The sequence below is a fragment of the Colletes latitarsis genome, chromosome 7, assembly GCF_051014445.1.
Source record: "Colletes latitarsis isolate SP2378_abdomen chromosome 7, iyColLati1, whole genome shotgun sequence".
Lineage (NCBI taxonomy): Eukaryota > Metazoa > Arthropoda > Insecta > Hymenoptera > Colletidae > Colletes > Colletes latitarsis.
In genome coordinates this window covers 18,103,115-18,123,057 of record NC_135140.1, presented here as the reverse complement: position 1 = coordinate 18,123,057, position 19,943 = coordinate 18,103,115, and the positions used below count along the sequence as shown (strand labels likewise).

Genomic DNA, 19,943 nt, shown 5'->3' with positions numbered 1-19,943 from the left:
GCGAGCAAAGGATATGCGGTTACATATTTCATGCAACATTTGCATAATTTCGCAGCATAACATCCGTGGAGCTTTTAATTTACTATAGTTTTTCCATAGAAGATATTTTTCAAACACAAAGATTTTTAATTTTGTATTACTAACGAGATTATTATTATATCAGAGTTACATGTCTTATACGAAACGAATACGAAATGATACAAATTATAGTTAATTACATAAGTGAAAAAGTAAAAAAAAGGTGACTTGTTTTAATATCTATGTCTCGTAGTTAGCAAAGTTGGGAAAAATTTTATTCGAATAATAGATAACCTATAAGACCTTTTGATTTTTTAATCATCCCCTAAAAGATTACTCGTAAATACCCTGTATATTGTCGTAACAACTAGGTTAATTCCCTCGGGTGTTAATGTCCGTTGCTCGCGAACCATTTCTTCCCCGATTCGTGTCCACCATTTTTCCCATATTTCTTCTCGTCTCGATGATGGCTGTCCTGGCCCTCGCTATGTTTACGACCTTTCTGATTGCGATGATGATGACCCTGCTCTTGCTTCTTCTTCTTGCCGTGATGATACTGAAACATCAGTTAAATCAAGGCACTTCGAATAATTGATTTCGTTTTATTAAAAAAGTGTCCCTATTGGCGCCATCTGTGGTGATCTATAGGAGATATTTACACGTAGCGCCACTCTTTAGATTGGTCTCGACCTCAACTATTGCCCCATGATAATAAAATCAAAATATTTAAACGTTTAGACTGACCTCGCGACGACCAGAGTCCAGTTGTCCCTTCTTTTCGTGGCCACCCTTTTTACCCTCGTGTTCGTGATGATAACCTCCATGCTTCTCATTTTCACCGTCTTCGTGGTACTCGTCGTAAAAGTCATGCTTCTTTTCGTACTCGTCCTGCAACGCGATCTCGCGTTAACCAAGTAATTTTTAATTAATACGTTAACTGCATCGCTGCCGTTGATGCTCGGAAAATTGTCCGCCCGAGTCGTTACAAGTTCGACGAAAGAAAGAAACTTATCTCGTCGACAGGTTCGACGAAGTTCAGAAAAAGTGTATCGAAGACTCTCCACGACAAATAAACGATGCCCTAATTAATCGATTAATATAATAAAATACTAAGTATACTTTAAATTGTAGAGAAAAATTCAAGATCTGTGTGTTTGTGATTCCCTTATAACTCTTGCTATTTTTGTCCAATCCAAATGAAATTTTGTTTAATATCTCTTTACCTGCTCACAGAAATTATAGTCTACTTAATTTATGGGAATATTAACTACAAAGCGGACCTTCTTGAAGACGCTGTGGCCTCCTTTAGTGCTGTAGCCCTTCTGGTGTTTCCCTTCCTCGTCGAATTTCGCTGCCTTTTCGCCTTCCTCGCCATGATGCTTTTCATCGTAATGGTCTATCTCCTCGTGCTTTTTCTCCTTTTCCCCTTTCTTTTCGTCATATTTTCCTTTGTGGTCCTCTATGTCGTGATGACCTTTCTGACCCTTATCGTACTCGTGGAAGACTTTGTAACCCTGTTCCAAACGGGACATAATTAACCCTTTCGTCATTGACTGTATTTCGATTTAACGGGCGAGAGACGGGCAGGAATCTCCAAAAAAAATACAAAATGTCGTGTCCAAACATCGTTTAAGATTTCAAAGCATTGCATCGAATCGGGAAGCGACGAGTTCGCCGACGAATTAATCACCCCACGGGCAGCGTCCCCTCACGAAGTAAAAGTGAAAAGCAATATCAGAAGCGGTGGCGTAGTACAAAAGGGGTCCGGAAAAACACGGTGTCGTTTCAGAGAATATTTTCCCGGTGAAGAAAGAAGCGTCATTTGGTGCTGCAAGGATATCGTTCGCGTAAAAACGACCGTATAATAAATAATCCTTGGATGCCGTCGACTCTAATATTACGGGGCGATAAAAAGAGAAAAAAGTCGTCGACAATGACGAGCACTGGTACGTCGATGTCGACTAACGAGTGAGAGAGAAAGAGTCTCATAAGCCAGGAACAACTCTAACAGTTCCAAATGATGATGAATTCCCTTTTCAGCGCAAGAATTCTCGAATAATTAACAAACGATGCATTTTATACGTTAATATATAATGTACGGAGTCTTTGTTTTGTGGTTATAAGCGTTCAAAGATCGACTAAAATCCGCCTGCAGCGTAGCAACCCGCCTTGCATCGATGCTCGCGGAGAAAGCTAGGCGAAGGATGCAACAATGGTGGTCAAAGCCACTGGCTCGCGAGGTCACTCATCTCAGAAAGCCTCCCACGAAATTTATAGTACTCCATATGATAATTTTTACGAGCATTTAAACGATAGAAATAATTTAAGAGTTAATATTAATGTACCTTGTCACCCTTTTCTTCATCGACGGAATGGTGATCCTCGTGAAACTTTGTACCACCACCCTTCTCCTCGTATTTGCCCCCATCTGTTTCAATTAATTGCAAATGTGTTCATTGAAAAAGTGCAAAGTAGACCTAACCTATAAAACGACAGACGCGAGAGATTGCAAAATGACAAAGGACTTTTCGACTACGAGCACTCTAATCTCTCCAAATCACTCGATAATCATAAATACGTGCCTCCGTGGACGCTGGGAGAAGCTTCGAGGTCCTCCGCGCGTTTCAAGTCAGCAGAAGCCGTCTTAATTTTCTCGGTGGCTCGCGAATCGTCGAACAGAATCGTCGAAACGACGAGAAACCCGACGAGTCTGGACGTTGGGCCCAACGACACCATTTTGACGGCACCACAGTAGCTCGAAGAGCGTCGAGATGAACGAATCCTGGCACTGAAGATCTCGTTCGACCGTGGCAGAGATTTATTGACAGCGTTCGATCGATCCTTTTTCTTTCCGCTTCGTATCCGACGTGTTTTTCCTCCGTTTCACGAGCTAAAGAAAGTTTTCGCTTCCGAGCGATCAAAGGGACGCTTCTTTGCGATCCAGGCGTCCCAGGCACGTCCGCTTTCACTCGGGATAGACTCTTCTGTCGTCCAATATTAATATTTGACCGCGAAAACGTGATTCCTTTTACCCAGCTGGTTTAAAGAGGCAATCCTTTTTTGCGTTTAATCCTGGCACGATAGAGACATCGAGCCACCCTGTAGCGGCTCTACAAAACTGGGGCAAGCTCTTTTCTCCTTATTCTCTTTGTTATTTTTTTATTTTTTAAATTTACGACTGTCCCGCGTTAACTAGGAAATATCGTAATAATAGGGCACGCGTGAAGGTAGAATTTACTAACTTTCCTTTAGATTTTACGAAAAGCAAAATGTGAAAGAAAATTCGCATTAATTATGGGACGAGCTCATCCACGATGGCCGACCATCTTCCGTGGATGGAGCCACCGAGCAAACATTGCACGAAACGACGCCGGAGCGGATGAAGCCGCGGCGTAAACAGCTGGCTTCTTTTCTTGCTTATGAATCCAGCCACCTTCGTCCTCCCGCGGCTCAACATTTTAATACAGAGCCAGTTTAATGAATTTCTCAGCTGCAACTCTGTGGATTGCGTTGTTAACCGGCCTTAATACTGGCTACTTTGAGGCCTTTGCCACGAAGACGTTACGCGATTTCTTAGCTGCTTCGTTCTCATTACGCGCATTCCAAACACGAGGGAATAAAATATCGAGTTGAATTTAGGTTATGTTCAAATGACATATTTATTCATTTGAGCACCTCAAAAAATAATAGATGAAGAAGAAAAATAGTTGAATATATAAATAAATCAAGTTATAAGTAAGTGATCCAACTGTCTACAGTGGCGCCATCTACGATCTCATGAACTTATTCAGTACAGAAGGCGACCTTGATCCATCCACTCGATCTCACCCTGACTGTAGCCTCGATTCGAGGATCGGGAGGCACTCGATTCGCACGTTGCACGTGTTTTCTAGCGTTTCGTGGCGACATCGTCGAACTGTTGATCCGAGGCTGCACTGTGTACCGAATTAATAGCCAAATATCGATTCACCAGGCGCTGTTGCTGCTGTCGTTCGTTGCCTCCTGTCCGCGCCGTATCGATCGACGCGGAAAATCAACGGGCCAGGGGGGGTCGTCGCTTTTAGGGGTCGTTCGAGTGGACAATCCTCGTAAAAAAAGGAATCGCGCGAAAGCACCGATCCGGGACGATCGTATTGCAGAGTTGTAAAGACGGGACGTGCTCCTCGAGCTGTAATTTGATGGCGAGCGAACCCCATCGACAGTCGGATTTTACGAGCCCCTGACATCCTTGAAAAATATCAGTCCTCACGGGTTGACCGAGTCATGAATATTCACAGGATGCATTAAAATGCACCATCGCGTTCCTCGTGTTGCGCCAAGCCGATGGACTGTAAGCTCGGGCTAAAAGCACGCATCGCCAAACGACATCAACCACTCCGGATCATCTCCGTTCGTATTGTACGAACACTGTTCGATTCCCAGTGCCTGGTACCTTCTAACGATCCCTCGCGTGGCTAACGAGATATCGGTAAGCAAATTAGTCCGCGTGTTTACGGTACTTTAAACAACCGGACAAGTAAACAGGGTCTCGGTTAATGCTCGTAATTCGATTTCCATCATCCGCTATATAAGCGCGGCCGGTGGACGACCAGTGTTTAGCCGCAAAGTTCCCTTCGTTTACGGCTTCGCGGAGTCCCATGTCGTTCCCTCGAATGATTTCACGCTATTGACCTTTCACCTCGTGGGATTTTTAATGTCGTCCGGAGTGCTGTTCCGATACCAAAACTGAGTAAACTGCGGACTCGTGGACCTTGTGCGGACGTGACGTGGCGGGGGAAACGACCGAGGTTCGTAAATAATTAAGAACAGGTCCCCTGGCTGCTGCTAGGACAGTACTAAGTGCTCTCCATCAATGATTGAGATCTTTCGTAATTGGGAACGGCATCGTGGTGTTAGTTTTAGACCTTTAAGCAGAAGTTTTAGATCCTAGACTGGTCTCTTTATTGATCTAGTGAACATAGGATGTAACTGTTAGTGGTAAAATGAGAATTGAAACTCTATAGTTCTCTTCTCTAATCAATTAACTCTTTGGCAAGGCAGGTGCATCAGAATGTTTAATTTTCACGGGGACAATTTGTGATTATACTCTCTGTTTATCGATCACTAGCTTCCATTAATAGACCGCTTGATGACATAATCAGTAAATTGCAAGGTAGACAGTATACTGTTAAAATGGTTGATGGAATGACAAAGATGGCGTATTGCTGGAAAGCGACAAGTGTGCCAGTACCGTCGGTGCACGCCACCTCGAGGGTCGTTCAACTGATCCCATTCTATCACCTGCTACACACCTCTTGAACCACCACCTACCAACTCTCAATTAGCAACTTGGGCGTTGCTCTAGTATACCTGGGACTAACGTACCTATAACACCAAGCTTGGAAGATCCCACAGTATCTATCTCTAGCTGCACCAGGGCATACTTAAGTGACTCAGTGTAATTGCATCTAAAGACGTTCCCTTTTGGTTGAGTCTGGTTTGCCAACACCACCACCAGGTCCACAACCTCTTAGTAACCTGGGTAGATCAACCAAACGTTGTCACGCTTCAACTAGTTGTACCTTGACGTTTACCACCTTGGCTTCTTCGACAGAGGCTGTCAGGGGATCCACGTGCGAACCGTGGTCCAAAATGGGCTGTGAGAAGTCCGAGAGAGAACTGGAGTCTCCTCCCAGCGAGACGGAAAGCTACACCATCCATCTGCCTAAGCCCCTGAACATCGAGGAGAAGAAGTACTTGCTGGCGGTGGAAAGAGGCGACCTGGTCAACGTGAAGAGATTCATTCAGTCGGCTTACAAGGGCGGCATTAACGTGAGTCGTCCGCCAGAATTTTTATACTTCTGCCTAATAAGGAACGAGGAACCACCGGAACTGTGTCCTGACTTTCAGGGCAAGTCGGTGGACATAAACTGCATGGACAGTCTTGGTCGCAGTGCCCTGTCCCTGGCGATCGAGGCGGAGAATTTGGAGATGGTCGAGCTGCTCATCGTGCTGGGCGTCGAGACGAAGGACGCCCTTCTTCGCGCGATCGATCAGGAATTTGTCGAGGCTGTCGAACTTCTCTTGGAGCACGAGGAACTTCTCACTGTCGATTCTATAGTCGAAAACAATGGTGAGACTTCTTTTGTTATCTGTCGAAGATGTTCAATGGACCTGCTTCGTAAAGTTTTGTAACATTTTCGCATTATTCCTTCGTAGACGTCCAAGAGATCACTCACAGTTGGCAGAAAGTCGATCCGGTATCCGCCAGGTATGCACCGGAAATAACTCCCTTGATTCTGGCCGCGCAGCGTAACAATTACGAGATCTTGAAGTTATTGTTGGATCGCGGGGCAAGCTTACCCATGCCACACGACATCAAGTGCGGATGTAGCGATTGCCTTCGATCTACTACGGGTGAGACATCCGTTAAATTTCTGCACAACGAGATTTTTGCTATAGACTCTGAGGTACTAAGAGCTCTAAGATGTTAAGTGCTCTAGAGTACTATAGACTCAAAGGTATTATGAACTCTAAGATGTTAAGTGCTCTAGAGTGCTTTAGACTTAAAGGTACTAAGAACTCTAAAATGTTAAGGTGTCTTCAATGCTGATCTCCTTTCTTGGTACTTAGGTGATCCTCTGAGACTATCGGCTACCAGAATGTCCGAGTACAAGGCCTTGGCCAGTCGATGCTTGATAGCACTGAGCTCACCAGATCCTCTGCTAACTGCCTTCCAATTAAGCTGGGAACTTCGTGACCTGGCGATCGCCGAACCAGAGAGCAGGGGAGAGTACTTGAAGCTTCGTAAGGAAGTAGAGAAGTAAGTATCATTCTACTAGATCTACCATTTATCGTTATTGAACCCATTGAGGCTTCCAGATGCTAGCCCAACATTTCTCCAGCATTGTAGCTGAATTCATATATGATCCATTTGATGTAGTTACCTCAACTAAGTTCTAGGGTACTACTAGGTTGATGTGGGTCCCTATTTAGATAGGGGATTATAAGTCCACAGTTTGACTACTAGGATTCATGAGATACTGATGATATTAAAGAATGAATTATGTACTTTATTGTAGTAACACCATAGTAACGTTACAGTGGAGAAATGCGTGGTGTAAACACGTCTTCCATAGCTATGTGCTCGTAAACGCGAGAATATTAACACTTAACAGGATCAAGTGTTGCGTCACCCTTCGGTTTTAATTAGGTTCGCCGTCGATCTGCTGCAACAAGTGCGAACCACGACTGAACTATACACCATACTCAACTACGACCCGGACGACGAGAACAATTTGGTCACGAAGCATTTGGCCAGATTGGAGCTGGCCATACAATATAAACAGAAAACTTTCGTCGCTCATCCCCGGGTACAGCAACTCTTGGCGGCGATTTGGTGAGTTCGTTAACAAGTTATTTCAACTTTCCCGCTTCTGAATTTACCGAATCATCATTCCGGAATTGCCACGAGAAAATTGCGAAACCCGTTTCGCTCATTATCTTCTCGAGACAATAGAACGAAGCGAACACCTCTGTTAATAATACTTCGTCTCTTTAAGTGCATTAATTTAAGATTGAATTTCCATTTGCAATTAAAGGTACGATGGTTTACCTGGTTTTCGACGCATGTCCACTTTGCAGAGGTTCGGAGTGGTCGCAAAAACCGCAATGCTGTTCCCCTTTTATTGTATAATGTATTTACTGGCGCCTAGATCAAGGAATGGCCAACAGATGCGAAGGCCATTCGTCAAGTTCCTTGTTCACGCCTCGTCCTACGTATTCTTTCTGTGTGAGTCTTCAGACACTCGATCTAATTGTAATACACGATGAAGCTACGAGTAAGAACAATCGTTGCAGTTATCCTCATATTGGTGTCGCAACGCGCAGACATGGAACTAGTGAAAATTTTCAGCAGCCAAGAGGCGAAGAGGAACATTGAAATCGAACTGGCTAGGCAACGAGGCGCTGCCCCGTCGTTTTTAGAGGGTATCGTTGTCTTATACGTTCTTGGATTTATTTGGCAAGAGATGAGAGAGGTACTGGAGATGTCTAGCAACTATACTTTTACTATTGTAGTTAAGATGCTTCGATTAAAGCTCAAATTCTCTTCTTACATCTTGTTGCTTGAAGTTGTAAATTCAAATAAATGCTAATAACACTGGGCTACTAAGAAGCTAACGACTCTAAAGTACTATAGACTCAAAGGTACTAAGAACTCTAAGGTGTTAAGTGCTCTAGAATACTATAGACTCAAAGGTACTAAGAACTCTAGAGTGTTAAGTGTTCTAGAGTACTGTAGACTCAAAGGTACTAAGTACCCTGCCTGACCAACAAAAATAAGTAAAATAGCTATTCCGGTGTAGCAGATTAGTCTTCCTTCGAGTAGTAAATTTAAGCAAAAAGAAGTGCTTACAGAAGCACGTGTTGCGTTCAAATTTCAAGGCTTACGTGGATGGATTGAAGGCGTATCTGCGCGACATGTGGAACTTCATCGATTTCACCAGGAATTTTCTCTACGTCGGAACCGTCGTGTTGAGGACAGCCGCGTACCTTCAGCAAAGGGCTGAAATAAAACAGGACGCAATGGCGGCCATGGTGCCCAGGGAAACCTGGAGCGATTTTGATCCTCAGTTGATAGCCGAAGGTCTGTTCGCGGGGGCCAATGTCTTCAGTGCTTTGAAGTTGATCCATTTGTTCAGCATCAATCCTCATCTGGGTCCTCTTCAGGTACCTCCATTGACTCTCGTAGGATGATAATCTATTCATGACACGTGGTTAATAAGCCTGTTGCCTCAGATATCCCTAGGTAGGATGGTGATAGACATTGTAAAATTCTTCTTCATCTACACCCTGGTGCTCTTTGCCTTCGCTTGCGGGTTGAACCAGTTACTCTGGTACTTCGCCGAATTGGAACGGAAGAAGTGCTACATTAACTTCGGAGATCCCTCCTGGGACGCAGCCAGTGAGTCCTGCTTACGATGGCGAAGGTACGTGGCACAGTGTCATTGCCAGTTAAAAACTACCACCGATCGTTTTTTCTTGTCTATGCAGCTTCAGCAGTCTCTTCGAGTCCTGTCAGAGTTTGTTTTGGGCCAGTTTCGGCGGCATTGGGATAGACAGCTTCGAACTCGCCGGTAAGTTGAAGGTGCAAGCGCAAGACCGTTTCGTAAGCTTCTTCCCTCGATTGGATTTTCAGGAATCAAGTCTTACACTCGATTTTGGGGCTTGTTGATGTTCGGCTCGTACTCCGTGATCAACGTGATCGTTCTGCTGAATCTCCTGATAGCTATGATGAGCAACAGCTACGCCATGATCGAGGTACACGCGTCTTTAGCTATGAAGAATGCATGCAAAATACTAGGGTGAGTCAATTCTATTTAAATGGTGCAAACAGAATGGCAGCCATTATAGCAAGCCAGCCACGGCTAACATAACCAACAACAAAACTGTATAGAAGTAATAAGATGGAGACTACCTACAGGCAATCTTGCCAATGGGGACAATAATTGCTGATAATTATTGACTCACTCTCGTAGGTTTGAATGGCGAAAATCTCTGATAGAAATTTCGAGGCGGTGTCCCCTCACGCTCAGCTGATCCCGCCATCTTGGAAAGCGACATGTGACATCACCGTCCCAAACCTCTTTGCCGAGGCGGCTCACGTTTTCTTATTTAACTTGGCAGGAACGCGCAGACACGGAGTGGAAGTTCGCAAGGACGAAGCTGTGGATGAGCTACTTCGAGGAAGGCGGCACGCTTCCGCCCCCGTTCAACGTCCTCCCGCCGCCTAAACTGCTGTTCAGGCTGTGCGGCTTGCAGAGGAAACGGGTTGCCAGACAGTCGAGCGATTACAAGCGAACGCACGGCTACAAGTAATAACGATATTGGATGGCAATTTTATGATCTCTAGAGGAACATAACGACTCGATAACGGCGTCGACGCGGGAGCCCAGGTGCTCTCGTCTTTTACGACGGAGCTTATTTGTACGGTTTTTTGCGGTAGGTACGGGGCTGTTATGAGGGCCCTGGTATGGCGGTACGTCGTGAACGCGCACTCCGAGCACGAAATGGATCCTGTTACCGAGGACGACATCCACGAGCTCAAGTCGGACCTGTCCTCGTGGCGGTGCGAGCTGCTGGAGATCCTCAGGCGGAATGGCATGGACATCAATGGCGCTGACACCAAAGAAAGAAGTGAGCACAATTGTCCCAAACCGAGGAGAAAATCTCAACGGAGAGACTAGATAATAATACACTCCGAGTCCTGGAATATTAATTACAATGGAATTGCCTTTGTGCATAATTTGCTATCTCTTGTTTCTGGAAAAAAAAACGAAGAACCACTGTGACAAAATCGTTGCTAATGGATATAAGTGGTATCCAGCTGTTCTAGGCAAGAGAATGAAGGTTTGGGAGAGGAGGCTGATGAAGGACTTCCACGTGGCAGCTCCAGTCGCGGGATCAGAAATAGAGGAAATGGCGACTCTTCAGCCACCCGCCGAAGGCGAGGACAACGTTGCCAGGTGGAAAAGAATTGCCAAGCTGGCCGTGATGCGATCGCCTAACCATCGTTGGACCCAAGTACGATCTCGATTCTGTAAAAATTATTGCGCCGGAGTCTGTAAATAGTTTTGCACAAGTAGAACGATTACAGGTCGTGAGCAGTGCTATAAAAAGCTCGCAAATCGGTAAGAGCAACAGCAAGGCCTCTCAGCAGACCTTGAAGAAAGCCATGGAGGAAGCACAGAAGCTGACTAGCAAGAGCCCTTTGCCACCTGTGTCGCCTATCGAACTGCCCGAGAGCACGGCTGCGACGATTCTTCACGTTCTCGAAGACATTGTCGAAACCGACGAGGCTCCTCAGGAAGGATCATGTGATCCTCCCAAACTGACGGTAACGGTCAGTCCCGATGCACGTGTTATCAAGGTAAGAGTCGCAGAAGAAGGATTTAATTGAAGTCCAACAAGGTAGTAATATAATTATTTTAATACCACTGTTTACAGTCTTATATTACTATTTATAAAAAGATCGTTAATTACTTAAAGCACCCCCCAAGTATACTTTCTTTTACAGCCGAAGCCAGTGGTATCGATGGACTATGTCGACGAGAAATCTATTAAAGGTACACCATCTGTGCTGCCTCGAACGCCATCGTGCACCAGCAAACGAAAATCTCCAAACTTGTCATCGGCGACCTGCCAACAATCGACTGGTAAGGCTCGGTAGAGCGTTTGTAAATTATTCTGTGACACTAAAGATTTAAAACAAGTGATTATTTTAAAATAAATTCTTAGATTATAAGTAATACGATCACTGATGAGGTGTACAATAGATCTAACATTTAATAAGAGTTTCTGGTTCATGAACTGACGTACCAACATCGTAAAAAATCAATACTTTAGTGATTCTAAGTTTAAACACAGAGAAGGTGTAGGGAAAATCCTACGCATTTTTGAGAAAAAAATTCGAGTAAATGGACAGATATTTTGACAAAATTAAAAAATTTTAAATCGTGCTGGAAAAATTATTTTCTGTTGCGGGGGTCAATTACAATCATTTTGGGTCAATAGACTCACCACCGAAATCCTACCCACTTTCGAGAAAAAAATTCGATTAAGTGGACAGATATTTTGACAAAATTAAAAAATTTCAAATCGTTCTGAAAAAATTATTTTCTGTTGCGGGGGTCAATTACAATCATTTTTGGTCAATAGACACACCATCGAAATCCTACCCGCTTTCGAGAAAAAAAATCTTGAAATTCGAATTCCAGTGTGAACCGGTAAGGTTGGAAATGATAAGAAAATCTTTGCGACAGAAAAAAGCATTGCATGCACCATCTATTCTATACCTCGTCTATGGTTTAAGATTATGATTTTAGGGACCACATGCAAGCAAACCACCGAAGTTAATAAATGTTAAAATCCCGTTCCTGTATTTTGTTTCTAATTCTATCAAACCTGTCTTAGAAAATATTCTAAGTTCCATCCACTGCTAACCTTTGAATGGTACGACGTCCATATTGGACGTGAAGGCTAGAAGTAAAATGGTATCGCATACGACGCTAGTGATTTTCGATGAAAATTACTAGCTATCAAGATTCGACTTCTATATAAGTTATTGTCTATGTAACAGCACTTTCACTATTGTAGGACATCGACACCCTCTGGATAAAACCAAGCTTAAACATTTTCTTTATTTCTTTTGTCCAAATTGTATTTGTAAATTACAGAAGCATCAACACTGTCCATCCATTCCATGAACGCCCCCAAAGTTCCATCTGGTTCATCGAGACTTGGCCACCAACCTAATGCAGCCATAGATTCCATGTTACCTGGTCCTGCTACCGATAATCGAACAATCAAATCGCGAGCAAAGCCAACAGTAAGTCCTAAAAAAATTACGAGTATTGGGATGTCGGGTACGCCAGAGGATAAGGAAAAATTGGTAGCGGTTATGCCGAAATCGCCGCGATTTTCGACCAGCAGATCACCTCGAAGGGGAGGTTGGTTGTGAAATATCAAATCGCGAAAATGTTTAAAACAAACAATGTACCGAACGTCGTGTTAGCAGTACGAGATCGTATAAATCGAGTCAACTTTTTTTTATTAACGGACGCAAATAGATCAGGCACTTCGTCGAAACATATCACGCTCCGCAATATTTTTATGTCGTACAAGAATAAACTGACACTGAAAACGAGCGTGTAGTGTTGGTTCTTTATTCCTTAAAAAATATGTATCAGAAAAATCAGTTTTAATTAAATAAAATACAGGCTTATAGCTAAAGTATCGTGTGTACTACATTGTCTTCACTTACAGATACGTAGGTATCATCGTTCGACGGCATTTACGGTACAAAACAAAGGAAAAGTAAAATAGAAATGGCGCACAAATTAGTACGAGCGTATATCGTATAAAATATACTCGAATATCTAATGCAAAAGATTGATATTGTGAAATTGGCAAAGGAAAATGGAGGGGGGCGCCATTTAGATCAGACGAATCAAATCGGGTACATTTTTATCGAAACAATTCGAATACTGACGTTGGAGGGGATAGATTTAAAACTATGCGGCTTAAGCAGCCTGAACAACTTTACTATGTGGACCTTTTTGCGTGGAATTAATTTTATCTCCTAACGACAATGCCATTCCTTGGCTCTTCGCTCTGATACGAATATGGCCGACCACCGGTGCATACGGTTTATTCAATGGCTTTTCGATAGACATATTCGCTAACGCATCCTCGCCAAATATTGATTTCGCGTACATATTAGCAGCCATGAACCCGCACTGCCCAGAAAGAGCCTGAAACAGTATTACAATACCGAGTTGGCTGTATTTCCGTTCGATCGACCGTGCAAATTGAATTACGTACCTTTTCCGGGGTTAGGCAGCGCATGTTCGTGGACTTCAATAAATGGGCAAGATACTCCCTCAGATCCGACAACGTCGTGTTAACAGACACCTTGTTCTCCCACTCGAACTCTGCCCACATTTGTCGGAACTCTGCGTCGGTGCACGTTGCAGGCACTATATAATCCATAATATCTATGTGTATGTCGTTTAGGACAACGACGCTCCTATCGGACCCAGCACCGGACACGTCGTACACTGAACAGAAACGATCGACATTTTTAGATTGCGTACTCTAACCTAAGCTAACCTTCGTTTCGATACGCTTCACAACCGCACCTATATTTCCGAATATTATTCCGTTCTCCGTGGATGCCACCTTCACGTTCGCTTTGATGCTCGCGAAGTCCCTCGGGGCGAGCACGATAGGCTGTGGCCTCTCCACGAGCTTCAAATCGCCCATCGTCGCCAGCTCTAACGTGCAATTTTGCAGTGTATCCTCGGTTTGATTTACTATTAAGACGTCCAGCACGATGTCGTATTGATTAACGTGGACCAAGGCCTCGGCGTAAACGGGATCTGAAAAGCCAGTCAGCTGGGTGACCTTGCTCAAAGCACTCGGTGCTGGGGCATCACCAGCAGCACCAGGTCTTCCAGCGACAGCCGCGCTAAGGCTCTGCTCGAACATGTCACCAGCTCCGCCGGCTAGGTCCGATCCACGACTCAGCTGTAGGAACTGGATCGCGTCGTCCACCTGGACGATGCTACCTGGCTTTTCCTTCGCCTGCGATCATATACAAGCCGATTTTCTTCATTTCGACGAATCGATTCCCTTCGAGTAAAAGCATCTCAATAACTGACCTTCTGGTTCTGCGAGTCTTCCTCGGCCTTCGCTGTTAACATTCTGCCAAGAGCGTCGCGGCAACCCTCGGTGAACACTTTTTGAACCAGCGGCATCGGGCAGGCCAAGGACCTCAGACACAAGGACAACCGTTCAGCGTCGTCGTGGGTCATTGCCTTCGTGGGAAGACCAGAACGGCCCAACTGCAACACGCTGGACATCACCAGCATCGCCTCCGCCTGCATACGATTGCTCTTTTGAAGATCGCTCTCGAGGCTCTTGTAGCGGAGCGCTAACTTCGCCAAGGTGGTAGCCAAAGAGGCGCCAATGAAGAAGTCGCCCTCCATCATGTACTGAACCAACGCTGGACGCTTCTCTTCTTTCTTCCCTGCAGCCCCACCAAGCAATCATTAAAACGATAATCCGGTCGATACCTGATGGTCGTGTCGGAGAAAAAGATAATTACGCGAAGATGCCGCGCTGAATGCACTCTGAGTAGCGTAAGTTCCATCCGACGTGACCAATTGCGCCGGTGCAGCATCGGTACTTCCGTCATCCACCGACTTCTCGCCAGCCTGACGTTTGTTTTCGGCCTCGAGCAACGGCAATTCTCCCAGGGCAGCCCGTATACGACCCATCACTGCCTCTATGTCTTCCTTGGACGTTGCGTACTCACCGAGAATCCACAGGGCCGCCCTGTGCACTTTCACGGATCTGATATGTGGAAACACCTGCATACAAACAGACAAGATATTGAGCATAACTCAATCAACGATGGGCATAAGCGACTGCTCGGGACACCTACCTCAAGAAGCTTCTCAACGATGAGAGGTCTGAGGTTCTCGAAACGCTGAATCGCTTCGCGAACGAACACCAATACGTCCGTGGCTGCGGCCTCGTTGTTCTCCGAGAGGAAATCCGTCAGCACAGGAATCACTGTAGCCGCCACGTCGGAGAATTTAATAGAGCAAGCGTGCAAAGTCCGCACAAGAAGCTGACGATATCTGCCAGCATCTTCGTGTTCCCCGCCGGCCGTTCTGAGCACTTCCTTCTTCAGAAGTTGGACCATTTCCTCGATCGTACGAGTGGTTACCAAATCCATGGCCAGAGCCAACGTTTTGGTTCTGACTTCCAATGCCGGCGAGCCTGCAACACGAACGAACGTTTTCCTTCCCGATGAACATTCTCAGTGCATTTGCTTCCGCAACCCACCTAGAACTCTAAGTACGTCCATGACCAGGTCCTGAAGGACTCTTTCGTAGACGGGGCTATCCTTCATCGCGATCAAACGATCTAATACGATCAGTTTTACGTTATTGTCGCTTTCTTTGACGACCAATTCGATGTAGCAAGAAGCCGCAGCCTTGATCGCCGTGGGTGCGCTGGAAAGCGTCACCAGAGTGCCAGCCGCTTCGTAACGAACGGCAGCACTCGGCGAATTCAACAAACTGTAAATGCATCTGATGAAACGCGCCCTTTCCAATGGATTCGCGAGGCAAACCTGCAAACGCGTACGCTCTAGAATCGAAGACGAGTGAAGAATAGAAAATTCTGCCGCGCGTATGCACCTTGTAAATTAATTCGACGATAACCAGTTGCAGTATGTCGCCGAAACTGGGCACTTGGTCCAGACAAGAAGCTAAATAAGACAATGCCGTGCTCTGATCGGCATGCAAGAGCATCAAAAACGCGTTCCTCCTACACGACATATCCTGTTCCCCCTCCAAGTATTTTGCTATCAATTCTGGCGCATCCGGTATTAGAAACTCAAAGTTTCTGTAAATTGTGAAAATGGCCAGCACAGCATTACGCCTGACATAGGAGTGTCTGTGCTCTAAACAGGCAATTATTGCAGGCATTAGTGGCTCCAGAAGTTCTGGCTCTTTCAATTTGCACAAAAATCTGAAAGATGCAAAAGTATTCTTGCATTCATGCAAGCTTCAATCGACGAGATATACCATTTGTACGACTAATACCTAAGAGTTGAACCTCTGACAAATTCATTTGGATGCTGCAGGTCCTTTCTATAAGCATCGCAGACTAATATCATTTCCTGTAGCAACTTGCCATCAGGAGATGTTTTTGGAACTATTTCCCAGAATATTAACAGAAGCTTTTTAATTGTGTGATCCTGCAGGGGTAGGACAAACCTGATGATAGTCATCAGAAGCCCTGGCAAGCGTTCCCCGCTCAGTATCATATGAATTGTTTTCTTGAGGGCTTCAATTTTCGTTTGAACATCGCCCTTTTCGAGATCTTGCTTCAGCTGGAGTTCGTTTAACGGCTCCGAATCGGTTGGAATATTTATCAAAGTGTAGCAAGGTTGTTCGACGACCGTACTCATTTTTGCTATTGTTTCTCACACTTTGCCAAGAAAAACTAATCTTGCGACCTGGAAAATAAAATCGATCGACGTATAGTTTACTGTTGAAAGATGAATAATGATACGAGTAAAAAGTAATGTTGTTCGCGAAATAGATCGAAAGTGAGGTTATGTTCGAGTGTAACTATATCGCGAAATACATCGAACGCACACGAATTTGTGGGCGTCGATGGCGTTAGACGTACCTGATCACGAGAAAATCACGCAAAAATAAAGGACAACAATATTCTTCCAATGGTCAACTGACATTTATGCAAATCTGAAAACTAGGGAAACAGCATACGTGTCAACCCCCCAATCAGGAGACCACGGGAACTACTGAAATAAGGACAGGTAGCGCCACTGTCTAAGCCTCCACGTAGATCGAAAAATCTTCGAAACTTTCGTAATTGTTTCTTTTGTAAAATATCGCTCAAGCGTTCATAATTTACAAAGATGATAATTCAAATCTCGGTTTCTGTCCCTGTACTTTAATACTTTGATTTCAATCGACCGTACGATTGCGTGTTCGTAAAATGTTTTGTGTATCGATTTATACGAACGAAGAGGGATCGAAAGAAATAGAAAATGGCGACCCTTATATGTTACTCGCGTCTAGAATAGTCTAGATAGTTTTATAATTCTAGCACACGTCTGTAATACAAGTAGACCTATCACCTTATGGACTTTTGCGGCCGAATCTGACTGCCATACCGACCTGAAAATTCGAAGATGATTTTAGCGGCCTCTTCTCATGGATGGCGGTCAGTTGAGAAACTATTCGCTGAATTAGTATTGATGGGCAGAAAGCTGTAGTGTGTGCGGAAATACATGTGAGTTGACTGTGGGAGGGATTGAAAAAGCCAGTGCAGTATTATCAGACGGTAAGCCTGCGCCCAAAGGAAACTACCCCTCCACTTACACACACCAATGCATAACCACCTTGTATATGAGTTCTGGCGTTTCGTATAGCTTCGGGGATTCGAGGAAGGCGGTGAATGTGAATCTATCCTTCTTACTCTCACACAGCTGAATTGGACCTCAGGCATTTTTTACTTTCCGACCTATGTATACGCATATAAGCAAAATACCATGACAATATGCCATTCGAAGAAGAAAATGTAATTTTCATGCATGATCGAGACCCCAAGCACACTGCTAAAAGTGTGAAAAATTGTCTCAATACAGAGCCCCGATCTCAACCCCATAGAGAATCTATGGGAGTTACTGAAAATACGACTTCGAGATTCATATGTGATAAAAATAATTATAATGCTTTATGTAAAACTTGTGGTCACTTATGCTCCTTATTGTATGTCTTATTGTACCGATTATCCGCGATGTCCGATTAACATTTATTTTTTTATTTCCTAGTCTTGAGATACACTCCTTCAAAATGGAACAAAATGTTAAAAAGATCGTGCATTAAATTTTAAGAGGATCCTTCTAAGAAGGCTTTAATCTTCGACTTGGTCGTGGTTTTAATGGGTCGTTGGTTATTCGCTGGTCAACAACGATTAGGTAATGGTCATCGATGGTCAACGGTGAGGCTGACATCAAGATCAAAGGTCCAGGAATCCAAAAGGTAGGGCCAAGCGAAATAGTTGTTCGGTAGACCAAATTGTCTTTAACTGTCAACTTGGTCTCTGCCTCCCCACTCTTCCACCTTAGGAAGAGGTATATTAAGGATCACTGCTAGCGTACTCACTCAGTACCCCTGGGTCTTCCAGGGGGATCGGGTCTCGCGAATTAGTGAACTGGGCTGACCACTGATGACCAGGACTGACCAATGCTGACCACTGATGACCAGAACTGACCAATGCTGACCAATGCTGACCAATGCTGACCACTGATGACCAGAACTGACCAATGCTGACCAATGCTGACCAATGCCGAGCCGTTGTGAGTAACAGTAAGAATCAGTGAGTTGAATATGATTTTTATTTCTCCGGCCCCCATGTCGGTTACGACGTTTCGTCCTAACCGACATGGGTGACTGGTTGTATACGTGTTCTCTTTGGCAAGTGTAATGACCGCGTGAATAGTAACACATGTATATTGTTTTATCTTCGGATCTTTTGCTTAAAATTTGAATCTTCTTGCATACCGCGATTTTTGAGATGACAAATGTCATAGTAGATTCAATTATTTGAAATTTGACACTCATTTTAAAATGAATATATAACAAGTACATACATCAGTTTCTCTAGTTCGTTCGTTCTCTGGTTCTCGCTTTCCGAGATTATGTCTCGACTGAAAGGACCAGAGAGTTTTGCTCGATCACCTCTGTTTAATGGAATGAAACACGTGATCACCTGTGTAGTAGGTCTGATAACTCTAACCGCTTCAACCCCGGTGCAGCTTGGTTCAGCTTAAGTGGGGCCTTGGCGGAGGGATTATTCTCCTCTTTATCCGGAAAAGAGCATAACCGACGTCGAGAGGTCTTGACTCAGGTCCTTTCTCAGTACTAAGTCGGGTCCCTTTGTAATCATGTGTTCTCTGGGACCCGGCGGTGTACGTAGAGAAGTAGAGTGACCAGTTTCAACCGTGACTTGCTTTTCTGATAATCAAGGCCGGGGGGGATCAATTTGATACCCACACTCACTGCACGCTATGAGCACGCGTCGGGTCGCGTCGCGTTTTATTTAAGCGTGCGATGTTTTTGCACGCCGCGATTTTTAGTATGACAAATATCGTACCGTTGATCGAAAGTAGAGAGTAGAGTCATGATTCTAATATCTTTTACTTGTAATTATATTCATCTTGAAATTAGTGTCAAATTTGTAGTTTCCGATTGTTCTTTATATTTTTCAGTAATTAAATTCACTTTCATGATTAATTTTACGACTTTGGGTATCTTCGATATCGAAGATAACCAAAGTCTTTCTTTACTTATTAAAATATATCATTAGATTTACGTGCAAGAAGATATTTCGCGACGAATATATTGTAGAATCAAAGTAACATATATTATGTACTATTTTCACTTTGTCACTGCACTTGCCTGTAGTTGTAGTATCTGTAGGTTTACGAATGTCAAATTTTTGTTTGTTCTATTTCTAATCTATTAAATTTCTGTTACAGGGCATATTTCTATGGAAGTTGTAGGTTTACAGGAGTAAGAATTAAGAATTGTTACAATTTTGTTTCATATTGTTTTGTTTGTGTTTCAGGAAATCATCGTGGGATAAACAGAAAATACAACAGAAACATCAAGGAGGTACATATTTTAATGTATTTTGTTAAATAATCAGATAGATAGGATGTGAATTAATTTAGATTTATAGTTAGGCAGGGGTTTAGTTGTCTGTATTAGCTATTCTATTAGGCAGGCTATATTTTCGTCTACTTCTCTGTTTTGTTGAGGGGCATTTGCAGACAA

At 44.0% G+C, this 19,943-nt stretch overlaps 3 protein-coding genes across 3 annotated transcripts; 1 reads left to right on the top strand and 2 right to left on the bottom strand.

Annotated features, from left to right (window-relative positions):
* Positions 1-406: 406 nt before the first annotated feature.
* LOC143343545 (uncharacterized) lies at positions 407-2,754 on the bottom strand. The gene is made up of 5 exons (XM_076768524.1): positions 2,601-2,754; positions 2,364-2,446; positions 1,299-1,532; positions 763-906; positions 407-574 (listed from the first exon to the last, which is right to left on the bottom strand). Exons 1-5 carry the CDS (start codon positions 2,752-2,754, stop codon positions 407-409), a joined length of 783 nt encoding a protein of 260 aa, XP_076624639.1.
* Positions 2,755-4,630: 1,876 nt separating this feature from the next.
* Positions 4,631-12,801, top strand: Trpl (transient receptor potential-like). The gene is made up of 18 exons (XM_076768163.1): positions 4,631-4,805; positions 5,612-5,829; positions 5,908-6,130; positions 6,217-6,414; positions 6,631-6,820; positions 7,211-7,396; positions 7,599-7,789; positions 7,858-8,036; positions 8,443-8,727; positions 8,797-8,987; positions 9,052-9,134; positions 9,197-9,318; positions 9,685-9,872; positions 10,004-10,194; positions 10,385-10,581; positions 10,655-10,927; positions 11,075-11,213; positions 12,234-12,801. The coding sequence occupies exons 2-18, from the start codon at positions 5,650-5,652 to the stop codon at positions 12,515-12,517; spliced, it is 3,300 nt and encodes a 1,099-aa protein (XP_076624278.1). The 5' UTR covers positions 4,631-4,805; positions 5,612-5,649; the 3' UTR covers positions 12,518-12,801.
* On the bottom strand, positions 12,741-16,907 carry Betacop (coatomer subunit beta). The gene is made up of 10 exons (XM_076768164.1): positions 16,768-16,907; positions 16,176-16,591; positions 15,768-16,101; positions 15,412-15,700; positions 15,005-15,345; positions 14,666-14,930; positions 14,220-14,587; positions 13,698-14,142; positions 13,381-13,616; positions 12,741-13,310 (listed from the first exon to the last, which is right to left on the bottom strand). Exons 2-10 carry the CDS (start codon positions 16,541-16,543, stop codon positions 13,080-13,082), a joined length of 2,877 nt encoding a protein of 958 aa, XP_076624279.1. The 5' UTR covers positions 16,544-16,591; positions 16,768-16,907; the 3' UTR covers positions 12,741-13,079.
* Positions 16,908-19,943: the final 3,036 nt, after the last annotated feature.

Excerpts from the sequence above, each read along its gene's own strand:
- Betacop (XM_076768164.1), bottom strand. The coding sequence starts at position 16,543 with ATGAGTACGGTCGTCGAACAACCTTGCTACACTTTGATAAATATTCCA. Across the intron at positions 15,701-15,767 it reads TCGTCGAATTAATTTACAAG|GTTTGCCTCGCGAATCCATT; the intron begins GTGCATACGCGC and ends ACGCGTTTGCAG. Across the intron at positions 13,311-13,380 it reads GCTGCCTAACCCCGGAAAAG|GCTCTTTCTGGGCAGTGCGG; the intron begins GTACGTAATTCA and ends ATACTGTTTCAG.
- Trpl (XM_076768163.1), top strand. The coding sequence starts at position 5,650 with ATGGGCTGTGAGAAGTCCGAGAGAGAACTGGAGTCTCCTCCCAGCGAG. Across the intron at positions 6,415-6,630 it reads TTGCCTTCGATCTACTACGG|GTGATCCTCTGAGACTATCG; the intron begins GTGAGACATCCG and ends CTTGGTACTTAG. Across the intron at positions 6,821-7,210 it reads CTTCGTAAGGAAGTAGAGAA|GTTCGCCGTCGATCTGCTGC; the intron begins GTAAGTATCATT and ends GGTTTTAATTAG.
- LOC143343545 (XM_076768524.1), bottom strand. The coding sequence starts at position 2,754 with ATGGTGTCGTTGGGCCCAACGTCCAGACTCGTCGGGTTTCTCGTCGTT. Across the intron at positions 907-1,298 it reads GCCACAGCGTCTTCAAGAAG|GACGAGTACGAAAAGAAGCA; the intron begins GTCCGCTTTGTA and ends ATCGCGTTGCAG. Across the intron at positions 575-762 it reads TGGACTCTGGTCGTCGCGAG|TATCATCACGGCAAGAAGAA; the intron begins GTCAGTCTAAAC and ends CTGATGTTTCAG.